The sequence below is a fragment of the Delphinus delphis genome, chromosome 4 (assembly GCF_949987515.2).
Source record: "Delphinus delphis chromosome 4, mDelDel1.2, whole genome shotgun sequence".
Taxonomy (NCBI): domain Eukaryota; kingdom Metazoa; phylum Chordata; class Mammalia; order Artiodactyla; family Delphinidae; genus Delphinus; species Delphinus delphis.
The window spans coordinates 111,841,242-111,864,993 of NC_082686.1; the positions used below are offsets into that span (position 1 = coordinate 111,841,242).

The 23,752-nt window shown below is 36.9% G+C and overlaps 1 protein-coding gene across 3 annotated transcripts in view; it reads left to right on the top strand.

Annotated features, from left to right (window-relative positions):
- The window catches only part of CEP63 (centrosomal protein 63), a 73,309-nt gene that overhangs the window by 39,762 nt on the left and 9,795 nt on the right, over nucleotides 1–23,752 (top strand). For all 3 annotated transcript variants that reach the window (XM_060011298.1, XM_060011297.1, XM_060011299.1), the window contains 4 exons: nucleotides 18,936–19,169; nucleotides 19,438–19,577; nucleotides 20,372–20,509; nucleotides 23,117–23,231. In XM_060011298.1, the coding sequence (XP_059867281.1) occupies nucleotides 18,936–19,169; nucleotides 19,438–19,577; nucleotides 20,372–20,509; nucleotides 23,117–23,231 (627 nt within the window). The remainder of the gene's footprint in view (nucleotides 1–18,935; nucleotides 19,170–19,437; nucleotides 19,578–20,371; nucleotides 20,510–23,116; nucleotides 23,232–23,752) is intronic.

Here is a 23,752-nt window from a genome sequence, read left to right on the forward strand (position 1 = left end):
AGGAACAAAGAAGAAATACAAAATCAACTGGAAAATAAGTTTTAAGACGGCAGTAAATACATATCAATCAATAATTACTTTAAATGTTAGTGAACTAAATATTCCAGTCAAAAGACAGAGTGTCAGACTGGATAATAAAACAAGAGCCTACAGTATGCTGCCTACAAAAGACCCACTTTAGGGTGAAGGACGCACATAGGTTGAAAGTGAGAGGATGGAAGAAGATATTTCATGCAAACAGAATGACAAGAAAGCAGAGGTAACAATACTCAGACAAAATTTAAAGGTCATAAGTTACTATATAATGGTAAAAAAATACAAGAAGAAGTTATTACACTCGTTAACATATATGCACCCAATATAGGAGCACCTAAATACATAAATACTAACAGACATAAAGGGAGAAATTGACAGGAATGTAATAATAGTAGGAGACTTTAACACCCCACTTATATCAATGGACAAGTCTTCCAGACAGAAAATCAATAAGGCAACAGAGATCCTAATTGACACAATAGAACAGTTAGACTTAATTGACATTTTCAGGACATTTCATCCAGAAAAAAAAAAAAAAGACTTAAAATACAAACTTTTCAACTGCACATGTAACATTCTCTAGGATAGACCACATACTAGGATGCAAAACAAGCCTCAGCAAATTTAAGAGAATAGAAGTTATTTCAAGCATCTTTTCTGATCACAATGGCATGAAACTAGAAATCAACCACAGAAAGAATCGAGAAAAAGAAAAAACGATTATGTGGAGACTAAACAACATGCTACTAGAAAAACACTGGGTCAGTGATGAAATCAAAGAGGAAATTGAAAAATACTTTGAGACAAATGAAAATGAAAACACAAACATGTGAAATCCTTGGGATGCAGCAAAAGCAGTTCTTAGAGGGAAGTTCATAGTGATACAGGCCTTCCTCAAAAAATGAGAAAAATCTCAAACAACCTAACCTACCACCTAATAGAATTAGAAAAAGAAGAACAAACAAAACCTAAAGTCAAAAGGAAGGAAATAATAAGATTAGAGAGGAAATAAATAAAATAGAGATTAAAAAAAACAATAGAAAAATAATAAAACCAAGAGCTGGTTTTCTGAAAGGGTAAACAAAATCAATAGACCTCTTGCTAGGCTCACCAAGAAGAAAAGAGAGAGGACCCAAATAAATAATATAATGTAAGAAATGAAGGAGGAGAAATAACCAATATTGCAGAAATACCAAATAAAACCCCATAAGGTAATACTGTGAACAATTATATGCTAACATATTAGACCACCTAGAAGAAATGGACAAGTTTCTAGAAACATACAGCCCACCAAAACTGAATCAAGAAGAAATAGATAATTTGAAAACCCCGATCACTAGAAGTGAAATAGAATCTGTAATAAGCAAAAAAACAAAAACAAAAGCACCCTGCAAACAAAAGTCCAGGACTGGATGCCTTCAATGGGGAATCTACCAGACAAAGAAGAACTTATATCGATTTTTCTCAAACTAATCCAAAATAGAGGAGGCAACACTCCCAAAGTCATTCTGTGAAGCCATTATCACCCCAATACCAAAACCAAAGACAGTACCAAAAAGAAAATTACAGGCCAATATCTTTGATGAATATAGATGCAGATATCCTCAATAAAGTATTAGCAAGCCGAATCCACCAATACATAAAAAAGGTGATACACCACAGTCGTGTTGGATTCATCCCAGGGTCACAAGGATGGTTCAGCTATGCAAATGAATCAATGTGATACACCACATCAACAAAAGAGAAGACAAAAACCACAGGATCATCTCAATAGGTGCAGAAAAAGCATTTGATAAAATTCAATACCCATTCATGATAAGGACTCTTACCAAAGTGGGTATAGAAGGAACATATTTCTATATAATAAAAGCTATTTATGACAAACCCACAGCCAATATAATACTCAATGGTGAAAAGCTGAAAGCCTTCCTGCCAAAATCTGGAACAAGATAAGGATGCCCACTGTCACCACTTCTATTCAACATAGTACTGGAAGTCATAGTCAAAGCAGTCAGACAAGAAAAAGAAATAAAAGGTATTCAAATTGGGAGGGAAGAGGTAAAATTGTCATTATATGCAGATGACACAATACTATATATAGAAAGCCCTAAAGACTCCACACAAAAACTACTAGAACTGATAAACAAATTCAGCAAGGTAGCAGGGTACAAGATTAACATACAGAAACTTGCTACGTTTCTTTACACTAATAATGAAATATCAGAAAGGGAAAGTAAAAAAAAAAAAAAAAATCCCTTTAAAAGTTGTATCCAAAAAAATAAAATACTTACAGATAAACCTGACCAAGGAAATGAACGACATTTTCTGAGAACTATAAAACTTTGATAAAGGAAATTGAAGGTGATCCAAAAAATGGGAAGGTATCCCATGCTCTTGGATTGGAAGAATTAATATTGTTAAAATGGCCATACTACCCAAAGCAGTCTACAGATTTAATGCTGTCTCTATCAAATTACCCATGACATTTTTCACAGAACTAGAACAAATAGTCCTAAAATATATGTGGAACCATAAAAGACCCAGAATTGCCAAAGCAATGTTGAGGGAAAAGAAAAAAGCTGGAGCCATAACCCTCCCAGACTTCAGGCAACACTACAAAGCTACAGTAATCAAAACAGTGTGGGGCTTCCCTGGTGGCGCAGTTGGTTTAGAGTCCGCCTGCTGATGCAGGGGATGTGGGTTCGTGCCCCGGTCCAGGAGGGTCCCACGTGCTGCAGAGCGGCTGGGACCGTGAGCCATGGCCGCTGAGCCTGCGCGTCCGGAGCGCTCCGCAACGGGAGAGGCCACAGCAGTGAGAGGCCCGCGTACCGCCAAAAAACAAACAAAAAAAAGTGTGGTATTGGCACAAAAAAGGACATATGGATCAATGGAACAGAATAGAGAACCCAGAAATAAACCTCACACACCCACAGTCAGTTAATCTTTGTTAAAGGAGGCAAGAATATACAGTGGAGAAAAGACAGTCTCTTCAGCAGCTGGTGTTGGGAAAGTTGGGCAGCTGCAGGTAAATCAATGAAGTTAGAATACCCCCTCACACTATACGCAAAAGTAAACTCACAGTGGCTTAAAGATTTAAATATAAGAAAATGACGCCATAAAATGCCTAGAACAGAACATAGGCAAAACATTATCTGACATAAATCGTAGCAGTGTTTGCTTAGGTCAGCCTCCCAAGGCAGTAGATAAAATAAAAAATAATCAAATGGGACCTAATCAAACTCAGAAGCTTTTGCGCAGCTAAGGAAACGATAAACAAAACGAAAAGACAACCTATAGATGGGGAGAAAATATTTGCAAACAATGTAATCAGCAAGGCCTTAGTTTTAAAAATATAGAAACAGCTCATAAAACTCAGTAACAAAAAGGCAACATAATCCAAAAATGGACAGATGACATAAATAGACATTTCTCCAGAGGCCAATAAGCACATGAAAAGATGCTCAACACCGCTAATTATTAGAGAAATGCAAATAAAAACTACAGTGAGGTATTACCTCACACTGGTCAGAATGGCCATCATTAAAAGGTCTACAAATAATAAATGCTGGAGAGGATGTGGAGAAAAAGGGACCTTCCTACACTGTTGGCAGGAATGTAAATTGGTGCAGCCACTATGGAAAGCAGTATGGAGGTTTCCTTAAATACTAAAAATAGAGTTACCATATGACCCAGCTATTCCACTCCTGGGCATATATCAGGAGATAACTCTAATTCAAAAAGACACATACCCCAAATGTTCATAGCAGCACTGTTTACAACAGCCAAAACATGGAAGCAACCTAAGTGTCCATTGGCAGATGAACGGCTAAAGAAGATATGGTATATATATACAATGGAATGATATAATGCCATTTGCAGCAGCATGCCATTTGCAGCAACATGGATGGACCTAGAGATTAGCATACTAAGTGAAGTCAGACAGAAGAAGACAAATATCACATGGTATCACTTATATGTGGAATCTAAAATATGATACAAGTGAACTTATTTACAAAACAGAAACATACTCACAGACATAGAAAACAAACTTATGGTCACCAAATGGGAAAGCAGGGGTGAGGGGAGGGATAAATTAGGGTTTTGGGATTGGTATCTGGAAGCTACTGTGTATAAAATAAACAGCAAGGACCTACTGTACATCACAGTGAACTCTATTCAATATTGTGTAATAAATTATAATGGAAAAGAATATGAGAAACTATATATATACATACATATCTTATATATATATGTATAACCGAATCACTTTGCTGTACACCAGAAGCTAAGACAACATTGTAAATTAACTATCTTCATTAAAAAAAATTGAAAAAGTAATAAAATAATAAAATTAGGTAAATGATACACAAAATAAATGTAAAATATGCCATCAAAAACAAAATAGGGAGTAAAAATTTAGTGCTTTTAAATGCACTCAAATTTAAGCAACCATTAAGTTAAAATAGGTAAGTTGTTAACATATGAACCTCGTGATAACCACAAACCAAAAACCTGTAACAGATACACAAAAAATAAAGACAGAGGAATCCAAACATAGCACTAAAGAAAGTCATCAAATTCCAAGGGAAGAGACCATGAGAAGAAGAAAGGAATGGAGAAGAAGTACAAAACAACCAGGAATTAACAAAGTGGCAATTAGTCCATACCTATCAATAGTTACTTTAAATGTAAACGGACTAAGTGTTCCAAAAAACAGAGGGTGGCTGAATGGATAAAAAAGGAAGAGATTCACCTACAAGATCTCTCTTCAAATCTAAAGTCTTGCACAGACTGAAAGTGAAGGGATGTAAAAATATATTCCACGCAAATGGAAACAAAAAGAAAACTGGAGCAGCAATACTAATATCATACAAAATAGACTTTTTAAAATAGGTTTATTTATTCATTAATGAAAAATTTAATGTTTATTAGGCATAATAGAGGTGGATTTAACTCAATCCCATTAAAAAATGTGCATGTACATTTTATTAATTTATTTTATTAGTCATCAGTTTTATGCACATCAGTGTATACATGTCAATCCCAGTAGCCCAATTCATCACACCCTCACCTCCTCCACCCCCGCGCCTTTCTGCCTTTTGTGACCATACGTTTGTTCTCTGCATCTGTGTCTCAATTTCTGCCCTGCAAACCAGTTCATCTGTACCATTTTTCTAGGTTCCACATATATGTGTAAATATACGATATTTGTTTTTCTCTTTCTGATTTACTTCACTCTGTATGAGTCTCTAGATCCATCCACGTCTCAACAAGTGACCCAATTTCGTTCCTTTTTATGGCTGAGTAATATTCCATTGTATATATGGACCACATCTTTATCGATTGATCTGTTGATGGGCGTTTAGGTTGCTACCATGACCTGGCTATTGTAAATACTGCTGCAGTGAACATTGAAGTGCATGTGTCTTTTTGAATTATGGTTTTCTCTGGGTATATGCCCAGTAGTGGGATTGTTGGATCATATGGTAATTCTACTTTTAGTTTTTTAAGGAACCTCCATACTGTTCTCCATAGTGGCTGTATCAATTTACATTCCCACCAACAGTGCAAGAGGGTTCCCTTTTCTCCACACCCTGTCCAGCATTTGTTGTTTCTAGATTTTCTGATGATGCCCATTCTAACTGGTGTGAGGTGATACCTCATTGTAGTTTGATTTGCATTTCTCTAATAATTAGTGATGTGGGGCAGCTTTTCATGTGCTTCTTGGCAATCTGTATGTCTTCTTTGGAGAAATGTCTATTTAGGTCTTCTGTCTATTTTTGGATTGGGTTGTTTGTTTTTTTGTTATTGAGTTGCATGAGCTGTTTATATATTTTGGAGATTAATCCTTTGTCCGATGATTCGTTTGCAAATATTACGCCCATTCTGAGGGTTGTTTTTTCATCTTGTTTATGGTTTCCTTTCCTGTGCAAAAGCTTTTAAGTTTCATTAGGTCCCATTTGTTTATTTTTGTTTTTATTTCCATTACTCTAGGAGGTGGATCAAAAAAGATCTTGCTGTGATTTATATCAAAGAGCGTTCTTCCTATGTTTTCGTCTAAGAGATTTATAGTGTCCGGTCTTACATTTAGGTCTCTAATCCATTTTGAGTTTATTTTTGTGTATGGTGTTAAGGAGTTTTCTAATTTCATTCTTTTACATGTAGCTGTCCAGTTTTCACAGCACCACTTATTGAAGAGACTGTCTTTTCTCCATTATATATCCTTGCCTCCATTGTCATAGATTAGTTGACCATAGGTGCATGGGTTTATCTCTGAGCTTTCTATCTTGTTCCATTGATCTATGTTTCTGTTTTTGTGCCAGTACCATATTGTCTTGATTACTGTAACTTTCTAGTATAGTCTGAAGTCAGAGAGTCTGATTCCTCCAGCTCCATTTCTTTTCCCTCAAGACTGCTTTGGCTATTCGGGGTCTTTTGTGACTACATACAAATTTTAAGATATTTTGTTCTAGTTCCGTAAAATATGCCGTTGATAATTTGATAGGGATTGCATTGAATCTGTAGATTACTTTGGGTAGTATAGTAATTTTCACAATATTGATTCTTCCAATCCAAGAACATGGTATATCTCTCCATCTGTTGGTATCATCTTTAATTTCTTTCATCAGTGTCTTATAGTTTTCTGCATACAGGTCTTTTATCTCCCTAGGTAGGTTTATTCCTAGGTATTTTATTCTTTTTGTTGCAGTGGTAAATGGAGTGTTTCCTTAATTTCTTGTTCAGATTTTTCATCATTAGTGTATAGGAATGCAAGAGATTTCTGTGCATTAATTTTGTGTCCTGCAACTTTACCAAATTCATTGATTAGTTCTAGTAGTTTTCTGGTGGCATCTTTAGGGTTCTCTATGTGTAGTATCATGTCATCTGCAAACAGTGACAGTTTTACTTTTCTTTTCCAATTCGTATTCCTTGTATTTCTTTTTCTTCTCTTATTGCTGTGGCTAGGACTTCCAAAACTATGTTGAATAATAGTGGTGAGAGTGGACATCCTTGTCTCATTCCTGATCTCAGAGGAAATGCTTTCAGTTTTTCACCATTGAGAATGATGTTTGCTGTGGGTTTGTAGTATATGGCCTTTATTATGTTGAGGTAGGTTCCCTCTGTGCCCACTTTCTGGAGAGTTTTTATCATAAATGGGTGTTGAATTTTCTCAGAAGTTTTTTCTGCATCTATTGAGATGATCATACGGTTTTTATTCTTCAGTTTGTTAATGTGGTGTATCACATTGATTGATTTGCATTTATTGAAGAATCCTTGCATCCCTGGGATAAGTCCCACTTGATCATGGTGTATGATCCTTTTAATGTGTTGTTGGATTCTGTTTGCTAGTATTTTGTTGAGGATTTTTGCATCTATATTCATCAGTGATATTGCTCTGTAATTTTCTTGTTTTGTAGTATCTTTGGTTTTGGTATCAGGGTGATGGTGGCCTCATAGAATGAGTTTGGGAGTTTTCCTTCCTCCACAATTTTTTCGAAGAGTTTGAGAAGGATGGGTGTTAGCTCTTCTCTAAATGTTTGATAGAATTCACCTGTGAAGCCGTCTGGTCCTGGACTTTTGTTTGTTGGAAGATTTTTAATCACAGTTTCAATTTCAATACTTGTGATTCGTCTGTTCATATTTTATATTTCTTCCTGGTTCAGTCTTGGAAGGCTATAACTTTCTAAGAATTTGTGCATTTCTTCCAGGTTGTCCATTTTATTGGCATAGAGTTTCTTATAGTAGTCTCTTAGGATGCTTTGTGTTTCTGTGGTATCTGTTGTAGCTTCTCCTTTTTCATTTCTAATTTTAATGATTTGAGTCCTCTCCCTCTTTTTCTTGATGAGTCTGGCTAATGGTTTATCAATTTCAGAATAGACTTTAAAACAAAGACTGTAACAAGAGACAAAGAAGGTCATTACATAATGATTAAGGAACCAATTCATCAAGAGGACGTAATACCTGTAAATATGCACCAAACATAGGAGCACCTAAATACATAAAGCAGACATAAAGGGAGATATTGACAGTAATGCAGTAATAGTAGGGGGCTGTAACACCTCATTTACATGAATACATATGTCATCCATACAGAAAATCAATGACACAACATTGGCCTTAAATGATACATTAGACCAGAGGGACTTAATAAATATATAAAGAGTATTTCACCCCAGAACAGCAGAATGCAGATTCTTTTTAAGTCCATATGGAACATTCTCCAGAGTAGATCACATGTTAGGTCACAAAACAAGTCTCAATAACTTTAAGAAATTTGAAGTTGTATCAAGCATCATTTTAATACCACAATGGTATGAAACTAGAAATCAAGCACAAGAAGAAAAGTGGAAAAAACCACAAACGTGGTGGCTAAAGAACATGCTATTTGACAACCAGTAGATCAATGAAGAAATGAAAGAGGAAATTTAAAAAATACTTTGAGAGAAATGAAAATGTAAACACAACATTCCAAAATCTGTGGGACACAGGAAAAGCAGTTCTAAAAGGAAAATTCATCGTGATACAGGCCTACCTCATGAGACAAGGAAAATCTCAAATAAACAGTGTAACCTTGCACCTATAGTACTAGAAAGAAGAACAAATATAGCCCAAAATTAGTAGAAAGGAGGGAATGATAAAGATCAGAGCAGAAATAAATGAAATAGAGACTAAAAGGACAATAGAAAAGATTAATGATACTAAGAGAAGGTTCTGTGAGAAGATAACCAATTTGATAAACCTTTAGCCAGATTTATCAAGAAAAGAAGAAAGGACCCAAATAAATAAAATGAGAAACAAAAGAGGTTACAACAGACACCACAGAAATACAAAGGATCATAAGAGACTGCTATGAACAACTTTATGCCAACAGTTTGGAAAACCTAGGAGAAATGGATACATTCCTAGAAGATTTCAATTTTCTAAGGGTGAATCAGGAAGAAATAGGAATTCTGAACAGAGTAATCACTAGTAATGAAACTGAATCAGTAATCAAAAAACTTCGAAAAAAAAAAAAAAGAAGTCCAGGACCACAGCTTCACAAGTGAATTCTACCAAACATTTAAAGAAGAGTTAATACCTGTCCTTCTCAAACTGTTCCCAAAAAATTGAAAAGAAAGTCTTCCTACACTTCCAAACTCATTCTGCAAGGCCAGCATTACACTGATACAAAACCAGATGGAGATGCAACAAACAGAAAATTATAGGCCAATATCCCTGATAAACATACATGCAAAGGTCCTCAACAACATATTATTAATCCGAATTCAATAATGCAATAAAAGGATCATATACTATGATTAAGTGGAACTTATTCCAGGGATAAAAGGATGGGTCAATTTCTGCAAATCAATTAGTATTATATACCACATTTAAAAATGATAAAAGATCATATGTTCACCTCAGTAGATGAAGGAAAATCATTTGACAACATTCAACATTCATTTATGATAAGAACTCTCAAGAAAGCAGGTGTAGAGGGAACATACCTCAATATAATAAAGGCCATATTTGACAAACCCACAGCTAGCGTAATACTCAACTGTGAAAAGCTGAAAGCTTTTCTTCTAAGATCAAGAACAAGACAAGGATGCCCATTCTCACTACTTTTATTCAGCATGATACTAGAAGTCCTAGGCATTGCAGTCAGACAAGGAAAAGAGATGAAAGGCATCCAAATTGGAAAGGAAGAAGTAACTGTCACTATTTGCAGATGGTATGTTATTATATATAGAAAACTAAAGCCTCCACCAAAAAACACTATTAAAGCTAATTAATTCAGGGCTTCCCTGGTGGCGTAGTGGTTGAGAGTCCGCCTGCCGATGCAGGAGACATGGGTTTGTGCCCCGGTCCGGAAAGATCCCACATGCCGCGGAGTGGCTGGGCCTGTGAGCCATGGCCGCTGAGCCTGCACGTCTGGAGCCTGTGCTCCGCAACGGGAGAGGCCACAACAGTGAGAGGCCCACGTACCACAAAAAAAAAAAAAAAAAAAAAAAAAAAAACTAATTAATTCAGTAAAGTTGGAGGCTACAAAATCAATATACAGAAATCTGTTGCTTTTTTATATACTAATGATGAACTATCAGAAAGATAAATTAAGACTTCAGTCCCATTTACAAGTGCATCAAAAAGTATAAAATACCTAGGAGTAAGTTTAACCAAAAAGGTGAAACACGTATACTTTGAAAACTATTAAGATGTTTATGAGAGAAATTGAAGATGAAGATGACACAAATAAATGGAAAGATGTACAATACTCATGGATTAGAAGAATAAATATTGTTAGAATGGCCATACTACCTAAAGCAATCTACACATTCAGTGCAGTCCCTATCAAAATTCCAATGACATTTTTCACAGAACTGGAACAGATAAATCTAAAGTTTGTATAGAACCACACACACACAAAACCAAACCCCAAATAGTTAAAGCAATCTTAAGAAAGAAGAGTAAAGCTGGAGGTGTCATATTCCCTGATTTCAAACTATACTATAAGTCTATAGTAATCAAAACTATGTGGGGCTTCCCTGGTGGTGCAGTGGTTGATAGTCCGCCTGCCGATGCAGGGGACACGGGTTCGTGCCCCGGTCTGGGAGGATCCCACATGCCGTGGAGCAGCTGGGCCCGTGAGCCATGGCCACTGAGCCTGCGTGTCCGGAGCCTGTGCTCCGCAACGGGAGAGGCTACAATAGTGAGAGGCCCGTGTACCGCAAAAAACAAAAACAAAAACAAAAACTATATGGTACTGGCACAAAAACAGACACATAGATCAATGCACCAGAATAGAGAGTCCAGAAATAAACCCGCGCTTATATGGTCAATTAATTTATGACAAGGGAGCCAAGAATATACAATGGGGAAAAGACAGTCTCTTCAGTAAATGGTGTTGGGAAAACTATACATCTATAGGCAAAAGAACGAAACTGGATCACTTTCTTATACCCTGTACAAAAATAAACTCAAAATGGATTAAAGACTTAAATGTGAGACCTGAAAGCATAAAACTCCTAGAAGAAAATATAGGCAATATGTTCTTTGACATCGTTCTTAGCAGTAGTCTTTTGGATCTGTGTCCTCAGGCAAGGAAAACAACAGCAAAGATAAACAAGTGGGACTATATCAAACTAAAATGTCTTTGAAGAGCAAAGGAAACTATCAACAAAATGAAAAGGTAGACTACTGAATGGGAGAACATATTTGCAAATGATTTATTTGATAAGAAGTTAATATCCAAAATATACAAAGAACTTAAACAGCTCAACATCAAAAAACAACTTGAGTAAAAAATTGGCAGAGGACCTGAATAGACATTTTTCCAGAGAAGACATACAGATGGCCAACAGACATGAGAAAAGATGCTCAGCATCACTAATCATCAAGGAAATGCAAATTAAAACCACACTGAGATACCACCTCACACCTGTCAGACTGGCTATTATCAAAAAGGTAACAAATAACAAGTGTTGGTGAGGATGTGGAGAAAAGGGAACCCTCAAGCACTGTTGGTGGGAATGTAAATTGGTGCAGCCACTACGGAGAGCAGCATGGAGATTCCTCAAAAATTAAAAATAGAACTACCATATGACCTAGCAATTACACTTCTGGGCATTCCCCCCCCGCCAAAAATCAAAAAGATATATGCACCCCTCTATTCATTGCAGCATTATTCACAGTAGCCAAGATATAGAAGCAACTTAAGTGCCCAGTGATAGATGAATGGATAAACAAGATGTGGTATATGTATACAGTGGAATATTAGTCATGAAAAAGAATGAAATTTTTACCATTTGCAACAACATGGATGAACCTAGAGAGTACTACTCTAAGTGAAATAAGACAAAGACAAATTCCATATGACCTCACTTACATGTGGAATCTAAAAGACGAAACAAACAACAAAACAGAGACAGACTCATAGATACAGAGAACAACTGTAGTTGCCATGGGTTTGGGGTTGGGGAGTTGGGCAAAATAGGCTAAGGGAATTAAGAGGTACAGACTTCCAGTTATAAAATAATTAAGTCATGGGGATGAAATGTGCAGCATAGGGAATATAGTCTATAATATTGTAATAACTTTGTATAGTGATATATGGCTACTAGGCTTATCATGGAGATCAATATGTAATGTATATGTGTAGAATCACTATGTTGTAAGCCTGAAACTAACATAATATTGTATGTCAACTATACTTCAGTTTAAAAACATAAAGAAAAAAATAAACCTATGTTATGTTCTTCTAGAACAAAAAATTTCACAATTTGCATGGAAACACTAAAGACCCCGAATAGCCAAAGCAATCTTGAGAAAGAAAAACATAGCTGGAGGAAACAGGCTCCCGGACTTCAGACAAAGTTACAGTAATCAAAGCTACAGTAATCAAGACAAAGCTACAGTAATCAAGACAGTATGGTACTGGCACAAAAACAGAAATATAGATCAATGGAACAGGATAGAAAGCCCAGAGATAAACCCACTCACGTGTGGTCACCTTATCTTTGATAAAGGAAGCAAGAATATACAATGGAGAAAAGACAGCCTCTTCAATAAGTGGTGCTGGGAAAACTGGACAGCTACATGTAAAAGAATGAAATTAGAACATTCCCTAACACCATACACAAAAATAAACTCAAAATGGATTAGAGACCTAAATGTAAGGCCAGGCACTATAAAACTCTTAGAGGAAAACATAGGCAGAACACTCTGTGACATAAATCACAGCAAGATCCTTTTTGACCCACCTCCTAGAGAAAGGGAAATAAAACCAAAAATAAACAAATGGGACCAAATGAAACTTAAAAGCTTTTGCACAGCAAAGGAAACCATAAACAAGATGAAAAGGCTACCCTCAAAATGGGAGAAAATATTTGCAAACGAAGCAACTGACAAAGGATTAATCTCCAAAATATACAAGCAGCTCATGCAGCTCAATAACAAAAAAACAAACAACCCAATCCAAAAATGGGCAGAAGACCTAAATAGACATTTCTCCAAAGAAGATATACAGATTGCCCACAAACACATGAAAGGATGCTCAACATCACTAATCATTAGAGAAGTGCAAATCCAAACCACGAGGTATCATGTCACACCGGTCAGAATGGCCATCATCAAAAAGTCTACAAACAATAAATGCTGGAGAGGGTGTGGAGAAAAGGGAACCCTCTTGCACTGTTGGTGGGAATGTAAATTGATACAGCCACTATGGAGAACAGTATGGAGGTTCCTTAAAAAACTAAAAATAGAACTACTGTATGACCCAGCAATCCCACTACTGGGCATATACCCTGAAAAAACCATAATTCAAAAAGAGTCATGTACCACAATGTTCGTTGCAGCACTATTTACAGTAGCCAGGACATGGAAGCATCCCCAGTGTCCATCGACAGATGAATGGATAAAGAAGATGTGGCACATATACACAATGCAATATTACTCAGCCATAAAAAGAAACAAAATTGAGTTATTTGTAGTGAGGTGGTTGGACCTAGAATCTGTCACACAGACTGAAGTAAGTCAGAAAGAGAAATGCTAACACATATATATGGAATCTAAAAAAAAAAAAAAAAGGTTCTGAAGAACATAGGGGCAGATCAGAATTAAAGACACAGACATAGAGAATGGACTTGACATGGGGAGGGGGAATGGTAAGCTGTGACGCAGTGAGAGAGTGGCATTGACATCTATGCACTACCAAATGTAAAATAGATAGCTAATGGGAAGCAGCCGCATAGCACAGGGAGATCAGCTAGGTGCTTTGAGACCACTTAGAGGGTGGGATAGGGAGGTTGGGAAGGAGATGCAAGAGGGAGGGTATATGTGGATATAGCAGATTCACTTTATTTACAGCAGAAACTAACACACCGTTGTAAAGCAATTATACTCCAATAAAGATGTTTAAAAAAAAAAAGAAAGCTATGTTCTTGATGCTGCAAAACTAGTTGTTTAGTTTTTAAGTATCAAATCTTGGCCAGCTGGTTAAACTATAGCTTAAACTATAACGTCAATACCAGTTTACTTTAAGGTCACAGATCTGAACTGAATAATGTTAAATAGCTGTTAACAGTGTTAAAAAGACAATGCTAGTGTTTTGCAGTTATGTATTGTTTTTCATCCGGAGCGTCCAGTTGAACAGTGGTTTTCTAGCTATGTTCTGTCAAGCCCCAGGGCTGCTGTGCAGTTTAAAGTAGGGTTGGGGAGGTTCAGCATGTTGGGCTCTTTCTTATCATCCTCATCCAATGTCTTCAGTTATATATTCTGTACAGAATTCTATGTAAGATTTCCCCTTGTTGGGGGTGGGTAGTTTATATTGTATTTTAAAAGTTTGGAGACAGTTGCATCCTGGCAGTTATTCTTGTGCATTTAAACCTATTTGATGTTCTTTTTTCACACTGTTGCAGGAATCTGATAAAATTTTTTTGAATCTTTGTGCTGGAATCTTGGATCTGTAATTTATATAAACACTATTTATCTGCCTCTTTGCCTTTCTCCTCCCACCCTTTTTCTGGCTTATGGGCATTGTTGAGCATCTACTTTATGCGCCCACAATATAGGATTTTGGCCCTGTACTATTCACAATAAAATCCTTAAATCCACAGCAGATAGATTTCCCAGAGACATTTCCACTTAAATTTCTAAAAATAAAATTGTGTGCTTTACCTTTTTTTTTGCGGTACGCGGACCTCTCACTGTTGTGGCCTCTCCCGTTGTGGAGCACAGGCTCCGGACGCGCAGGCTCAGCGGCCATGGCTCATGGGCCCAGCCGCTCTGCGGCATGTGGGATCCTCCCGGACCAGGGCACGAACCCGTGTCCCCTGCATCGACAGGTGGACTCTCAACCAGTGCGCCACCAGGGGAGCCCTGCTTTACCTTTTAAAAATATTTAGAATAAGGGAAGTTTTACTTACACAAATGATTTATGCCTATCTTCAGTGTGAAGATGAAGTACTTTTCAGGATGCTGGATTAAAATTTCTGAAAACCAGAAAGTTGGGAGCTAAAAAACAGTATAGCTGGGATACATAGCCTAAAAAATCATCCAAGTTCTAGGAGCTATGTACTGCAGGTCCATGAGACAGTTGCTAAAATGGTCTTATTGGTATGTAACTCAGTAGATAAAGCATAGAAGGAAACTTTGAGATTCACTATATTTAGTTGAGTCTTTTAGCTCAGGGAGTGTCCAAAAGTTGATGACGGAACAAATCCTTCCTCCCCTCCACACACCTTTTTCCTGAAGGAACAAAATTCTACAATTCTCTTCTCCCCACTCCTTTCCTCACACAGGTAAACATTTTTGTGGTCAATTTGAATCATTGGAATGTGTGTGATTTTCATGAAAAGGATGTTAAAACACAATAATTAACTACATGAAACATGTTTGGCGGTGGGGAGAGAGGAAAATTTGACCTGGAAATTTAAGTGATTTAGTGACTTTTAAAAAATTTTAATTTCTGCACTTCTGTAAGAAATAAAATAAGGCACTATAGTTCCTTTTTCCTATGTTTTAAATAAGATAAATCCAGTTTTCCTAAATGATGAGTCATGGATATAGTTAAACTTCTGTACAAGTAGGTAGAATAATGCAGCTGTCTTTTCAGTAGGTAGGCAGCGTCTCTTCTCCATCCATCCATAAACATATCCATCATTATAATATCATACAGATTATTTTCACTGCCATAAATTTCCTCTGTGCTCTGCCTATTCATCACTCCCCTGCCTACCCTCCCCATAATCACTGATCTTTTTATTTTCTCTATTGTTTTCCCTTTTCCAGAATGTTGTATAGTTGGAATCATACAGTATGTAGCCTTTTCAGACTGGTTTCTTTCACTTAGTAATATGCGTTTAAGACTCCTTCATGTGTTTTCATGGCTTGATAGCTTATTTCTTTTTAGCATTGAATAATATTCCATTGTCTGGTTATAGCATAGTTTACTTATCCCCGCACGTACTTGGTTGCTTCCAAGTTTTGGCAATTATGAATAAAACTGCTTTAAACATCCATATTCAGGTTTTTGTGTGGACATACATTTTCAAACTTCTTTGGGTAAATGCAAAGAAACACAATTGCTAGATTATATGGTAAGAATATGTTTTGTAAGAAAACATCAGACCGTCTTCCACAATGGCTGTAACATTTTGCATTCTCACCAGCAATGAATGAGAGTTCCTGTTGTTCCTTATCCTCGCCAGAATTTACTATTATCAGTGTTCCAGATTTTGGCCATTCTAATAGATATGTAATTTGTTTTAATTTACGTTTCCTTGGTGACATATGATATAGATCATCTTTTCATATATAATATTTGTTTGCCATCTGTATTCAAGTCTTTGGCCTATTTTTTAATGGAGTTGTTTGTTTTCTTGTTGAATTTTAAGAGTTCTTTTTATATGTTATATAACAGTCCTTTTATCAGGTGTGTCTTTTGCAAATATTTTCTCCCAGACCTGGCTTTTCTTCTCAATCTCTTGACATTGTCTTTCACAGAGTAAAAGTTTTCAATTTTAATGAATTTCAGCTTATCAGTTATTTCTTTCAGGGATTGTGTCTTTGGTGTTGTGTCTACAAAGATATTGATCTCGGAGAGATAGCGGTGAGCGGTCCTGAAGAGAGATCTTAGTTTCCTGGCCAGGAATTGAACCTAGGTAGTCTGGATGAAAACCAGGAATCCTAGCTGCTAGACCACCAGGGACTAGAGGCTAGAAGCATTGTGCCCTGGCTGTAACCCCCATTGAAGGCAAGAATGTTTCAAGGAGGCAAAAACTGTAAAAACAGGTACAAAGTTTATTATTAGAGAAACAGCATATCATGTGGGAGAGCACACAGAGAAGCAGTTTATTTAAGACAGAAGCAAGGCAGAAATACACACCAGGAGAGGAGTGCGGTCATCCTGAATGAGGAGTGCGGTAAGTCAGAAGTTAGGCATAAATACACACCCAGAGAGAAAGAGTATGTGCGTCCTGTCTAATGAGGAGGAGTGCAGTAAAGAGTTGATTTAAATCCTTTATGTAGGACAGTTCTTCCAGGTCTTTGTTTACCTTTGGCCAGTTATCTTGTTTCTTTTTTCACACCTGACTGGTCCTAGGACCCTCCCCAAGATGCGTGCGCAACTTTTTGCAAAGATGGATCCCACTGCAGAGGCCTGTGGGGATATGTCCACACTTATTATGGGGTGGTGCCCCCTCTCTTTTGGACCCCCAAGGAGCCTTCCTGCACATATGCAGACAGGGAAGTTTTCCTTGACCTCAGGACTGGTCATCTTTTTACTTCAGCAGAGCTCAGCTTTTGCCACTAGCTTTGTCCTTGGAGTGGCTGGGTGAGAACAAAGCTTCAATTTTACTTCACTTGCAGACACCAGCTGTCCAGCCCAGGGGTCCATCTATCTCCTACCTCAGTAGGTCCTCTATCTCCTACTGTCCCCAAAGTCATCTATGTTGTCTCCTATGCTGTCTTCTAAGAGTTTTATAGTTTTCATTTTACATTTATGTCTATGATCCATTTTAGTTAATTTTTGTGGAGAGTGTAAGGCCTTTGTCTGGATTCATTTTTTTGCATGTGGATGTCCAGTTATTCCAGCACCATTTGTTGAAGAGACTATCTTTGCTCCATTGTATCACCTTTGCTCTTTTATCAAAGATCAGTTGACTATATTTATAAAGGTCTATTTCTGGGCTCTGTATTCTGTTACAGTAATCTATTTGTCTGTTCTTTTGCCAGTACTACACTGTCTTGATTACTGTAGCTTTATAGTAAATCTTGAAGTTAGGTAACATCAGTCATCCAACTTTGTTCTTCTCTTTTGATATTGTATTGGCTATTCTTAGTCTTTGCCTCTGCATGTAAACTGTAGTTTGTTGATATCCATAAAATAACTTGATGTTTTGATTGGGATTGTGTTGAATTCATAGATAATATTGGGAAGAACTGACATCTTGACAGGATTGATTCTTTCCATGAACATGGAATATCTCATTTATTTAGTTTTTTAAATTTCATTCATCAGAGTTTTGTAGTTTTGCTCATATAGATCTTGTACATATTTTGTTAGATTTATACTTAAGTGATTTATTTAGGTGTTACTATAAATAGTATTGTGGGGTTTTTTTTTTTTTTTTTTGGCAATATGCGGGCCTATCACTGTTGTGACCTCTCCGTTGCGGAGCACAGGCTCTGGACGCGCAGGCTCAGTGGCCATGGCTCATGGGCCCAGCCGCTCTGCGGCATGCGAGATCTTCCCAGACTGGGGCACGAACCCGCGTCCCCTGCATCGGCAGGTGGACTCTCAACCACTGCGCCACCAGGGAAGCCCATAGTATTGTGTTTTTAATTTAAATTCCACATGTTTATTGTTGACATATAGGAAAGTGATTGACTTTTATATATTAACCTTATATCCTGCAACCTTGCTATAATTGCTTACTAACTCCAGGAGATTTTTTTTTTTTTGGTTGATTCTTTCAGATTTTCTACATAGATGATCATGTTATCTGTGGACAAAGACAGTTTTATGACTTCTTTTCTGATCTGTATACCTTTTATTTCCTTTTCTTGCCTTATTGCATTGACAAGGATATCCAGTGTGACACTGAAAAGGAGTGGTGTGAGGAGACATCCTTGCCTTGTACCTGATCTTAGTGGGAAAGTATCAAGTTTCCCCCCTTTAAGTATAATGTTAGCTGTAAGGTTTCTGTAGATCGTCTTTACCAAATTGAGAAAGTTCCCCTCTATTCCTAGTTTTTATCATGGAAATTTTTTTTATCATGAATGGATTATATATTTTTAATGAGCTAATGCTATATGTATTTATGGAAGTAAAACTCAGTTTCATTTTAGTTTTCCTTATTCATTGATTATTCTTTTACCTTTTCACTTTTACCAGTTGTTAATTTGTGTGTTTCTAGGCTCAGCTTGCCAATCGGAAACAAAAATTAGAGTCTGTGGAGCTGTCCAGCCAATCGGAAATTCAGCACCTGAGCAGTAAGCTGGAGCGGGCCAATGACACCATCTGTGCCAATGAGTTGGAAATAGAGCGCCTCACCATGAGGGTCAATGACTTGGTTGGAACCAATATGACTATTATGCAAGACCAGCAGCAAAAAGAAGAAAAATTGAGGGAATCTGAAAAACTGTTAGAGGTATGTTTTTAAATTGTAATATACTGTAACTGAGGAAATGTGTGTTTTAAGAGAGACTAATGAACCTGGAACTAGGTTCCAAAATCTATGGTTTCTTCCCTACTCTGTAGCCAATATATATTGATTTAATAACAGGATCAGATATTAATAACAGGCCTTATTAATATGGTGCCTGTTAGATAACTTACAGTTTGATTCCCTGGCTACGTTTTCTCATGAAATAGAAAAATTTAATAACATCTGACTTTTTTTCTGAGTATTTTTGCAGGTTCTGCAAGAAGAAAAGAGAGAATTGAAGGCAGCTCTTCAGACTCAAGAAAATTTCATGTGTGAGACAAGAATACAAAAGGAGAAGCTACAAGCAAAATTAAAGGCAACTGACACTCAACACACAGTAGAGACCATAAGGTATATTTAATCTTAAATATTATTAATCTTAGCCACGGGGTGGTTTAGCATTAAGCACCATTTTTAATATTGCATAGTCATAATTTTGTGTTTGATCATATTATGGGTTTTCTTATTCAGTGTTAATTTCTGAGTTAAATTTTTATATCTTTAGAAAGTATTGTATGATTAGTTTTTTCTGCCTACAGTTTGAGTCCCCTAACCAAGAGACTCTGATGTTTAGAAAGTGAGGAACCCTTTTGTCAATCCATACCCTTGCCAAAACTGCAAACGTGAAAGGAATTATAGTCTACGTCTCCTGGGAGGCCTCCCTTCCTTGGTAGAACAGGTCATGTTTAGTAGCTGCTTATCATCAATAAGCCAGCTATTGAGATAGCCCTTTAAAAAATTCCTAAAGTTAATTTTGCTTCTATGTATGAATTGTTGCTCTGAAGTTTATAATTTAAGTCTGGTGCACATTTCTGTTTTTGTCTATAACTTTTCAGTTTCTTTGACTCAAGGTATCAAGTGTCAACAAGGTGAATTTTGCCATTTTGTCTTTTTCCCTTGAAAAACAGGCCAAATCCCAGTTGAGAAAGGAGTAGACTGTTGCTGACTTTTTTAGAAGCATCATCTCTGCCTCTTTACTCGCCCAGTTTTTTGTTTTGTTTTGTTTTTTCGTAAATCAGGAAACAAACTGAAGAGTTCTGAAGAGTTTCATTACCAAAAAGAGTTGGGAAATATGAACTGGCTGTGTGTTGCTTTTGTTTGCAAAGATACAAGGCGTTTAACAGTCCTTCTGTGTCTTCCCATAGGTCACTGGAGGAGTCTCAGGCAGAAAGGAGGTATGCCTCTCAAGGGCAGGGAGACTTAGAGAATGTGCTCTCCCGACTGGATTTTACCCACACTAGTGAAGAACTTCTGCAGGCAGAAGTGACTCGTCTGGAAGTCAGGTACGTAATTACATACATTTCAGAAACACTCAAATTGTTAGAAACTATTTTCAATCATCATATTGATAAAGTAAGCTAATATAACAAGTGAAAAAATTTTTTCCTCTCTATCATTCACAAATGGCCTAACTTCTTATTTCATTGAGATTAAAGGAGAACTGTAAATCTCAGTTAAAGGAGAACTTCCTAATATTCTTACCACCAAACCTACCAGTCAGCCTGCAATCTGTCTGTGTCCTTAATCTGTTAAAGTGAATGAATCAGTGGATGATGTCTGTGCTCCGAAGACTCCACTTACATACTGATTCTACAGCTTCTCCTTTTCTCTTTTACATCATCAAGTTTTTAATCTCTGCTAAATCATTTCCACTAGTATAAAATATGTTTTAATATTCCTCATCTTGGGAAAAAAATGAAAATCCTCCTTTAATTCTATACCCCTGTCAAGTTCTTTCTGTATTTGTCTGCTGTCCTTTAAAACCAAATTCTTCAAAAGAGGTGTCTCTATTGACTGACTGTACATCTTCACATTTCTCCTGTGCAGAAGGCAGCCTTTCCCCTCTACCAGCCACATCACTGGAGCTGCTCTTGGGAAGATCTCCCTGGACACATGGTGCTCCTTCCTTCTGTGCTGACATGCTGTTGATATTTCCTAGTGTGTTGATTGAATCCTGACTTACGCTATACCATGCCCAGCTCACTTGTATCACCATACTGTGAATTTTTTTATCATCCCGCTGAACTTGCTGATTGGGAAGAGTTTGATATTTTGTTTAAACGTAAATCATGGTCATTTGTAAAGTAGTATTTTCTGCTGTGTAGAAGATAAAAATAAAATAAATAAACTGTTAGCCTTTAGGCAAACAGATAACCAAAAAATTGCTGTTTTACCCTTTTAAGTACAGTAATAAGTTTTTTGTCCTATCTTTAAGTAATATATCTTTTATTTCTGTTTTTGCAAACCACTAAATATTTTCTTTACATATTAAATATACATGCATACACACACAGAGTTTTTGCTTTCTTTCTTTCTCACCTTGGAATACTTAAGATATTCTTAGTTGCCATTACTGAGGTATATTTGCATACTTTAGATTGAATAAAGTAAAAGCTTAGTATTCTTATTGACATTAGAACTAATATTTACATTTTTTATCCTGATTTTCCATTGATAGACTTTTTAGTGATCTTTTACATGTTTTGCTGTGCTCTCAGCAGGCCCTGAAGGCTTGCCTCTTGTTTCTGACACACTGCCTCTTGCATTGTGACCTGGTACACTTTAGTCTCTTTAGGCCTCGATTTTCCCATCTGTAGATAGGACAAGATTATCTGATTTTCTTCTCGCTCTACCTCAATGTTTGACACACTGTAGTCACATTCTAAGTACCAAATAAATAAGCATTCTAGGATTTTTAGAAATAGGTAAAGTTGGAATAAATGGATACAAATACCAGTGTTCAGTAGTAAAACAAAGACTTTCAAAATTATTTTTCTGTATCAAAAGGCAAGTAGAAAAATGAACCCTTTTAGACAGCTTATTTGTGTTGTTCAGTTTGAACAGAATATTCCCTGAAACAGGAACTGTAGGAATTTAAGTGATTGTTTCTGTGTTGTTGTATTGTAGAGATGGTATTTTTGAACGATAGCTTATCTGGTAAGTTGGCTGTGTGGGTGAAACAACCTAGATAGTTATTAAGCCTGTATTGAACAGTCTGGAACCAAATGATGCAGGGCATAAGGGTATGGTGGGCAAGGTTAGAGGGAGGTAAGAAGTAAAAGACATTATTTTAATCATAGAATTTGTGGTTCGAGAAACATAATATGCACATTAAAGGACCTAAGAGCAATTTAAAGTGAAAATTCTAGAAAATGTCTACATTCAAGCTCTAACAATTGAAAATAGACTGTTTTTAAGGTAATTAAGGAATGAGGGTCAGTGTGGCTCTATCCAGGTAAATGTTGATCTGACTCTTGAAAGGGTGTTGACTATCCATTGCCTGGTAGGAGGGGAAGGTGCTGTGTGGTCAAGGGGATGGTGTGTGAAGAGACAAGAAGTCAGGCTTAGCAAATGGCACATGGCAGACAGTAAAGCCTAGCAATTTAGCGGCAAAAAGACTTTATTAGTAGATATGAGCTGTGAGATAAGAGAGGTATGGTGCCCCTGAGGTTCTTGTATCTGATGAGTGATTGATTCTTAAGTAAGGGTGACAAGTTGGAAACTCTTTGAAGAAGATTCTTTTGGCAGCTGTGTGTAGGATGGGATTGTAATTAAGTTGGTGAAGACTGAGATTATGATGCAGCTCCTGTACAACTAGAGAGAAAAAAACTACCTAAGTTGCTATAATCTTGAGAATTTTGTAACCAGTAATATTCTAAGCAGAGAGAAAGAATATAGGTAAACACAGAACTCAAAAGTATCTCCAGAAGTGTGAATTGGATTTAGCTGCCTCCAGTGATAAGGAAATCAGAAATGAGTTTTATTTTGGGGTGGGAGGTGATGTTTAAGGGTATTTCTTGGACATCAAGAAGGTAAGGTTAGATAACTCAATTTGTGGGTTTCAGGGTTTTGTTTTATTTTAAATATGTGACCTTAATTTTGTCATACAGCTTGGAATCTGTGAGTACGACATGTAAACAGCTGAGCCAAGAGCTAATGGAAAAATATGAAGAACTAAAGAAGATGGAAGTGCATAACAATGAGTACAGGGCAGAGATTAAGAAGGTAAAGGTCCGCATGCCTGGGATCGCAAAGCCCTTTGTGTTTATGGACTGAGCTGTGGGTTGAGAGGTTACAGGAATTATTTTTAATGAGAGAAAAATGTAACCCAGAGGCCATTTGATGCTCACGAGTAGAGAGTACCTGGAAGGTGCTTAGGAGAGTGTCTTTCTGTGTCATCCCCAGGGATGCCGTGTAAGTATTTTCAAGAGAGTTGAAGCCTGCCCCTTTGAACTCTACAACGTTATTTTAAATGTGCCTTGATGAAAAGTTTTCTAGAAGCTACGCACCTTCTTGCTTGCACAAGCACATGAACATATTATATGAGCTGGCATTTAATATTTTCTTACTGACCAAAGGTGGTGATGGATGTGTATTCTCTTCTGTGCTGTGGGTAGTTATATCCTCATTGGCATTTGAAGTGTGCAGAGTTCGTCTCTATGTTAGTGGGCCCTGGCTGTCCTGTTTGTTGACTCATATTTTTTATTACTTCTTTTAGATTACTTCTAGCCCCTTTCTTCCTCTTG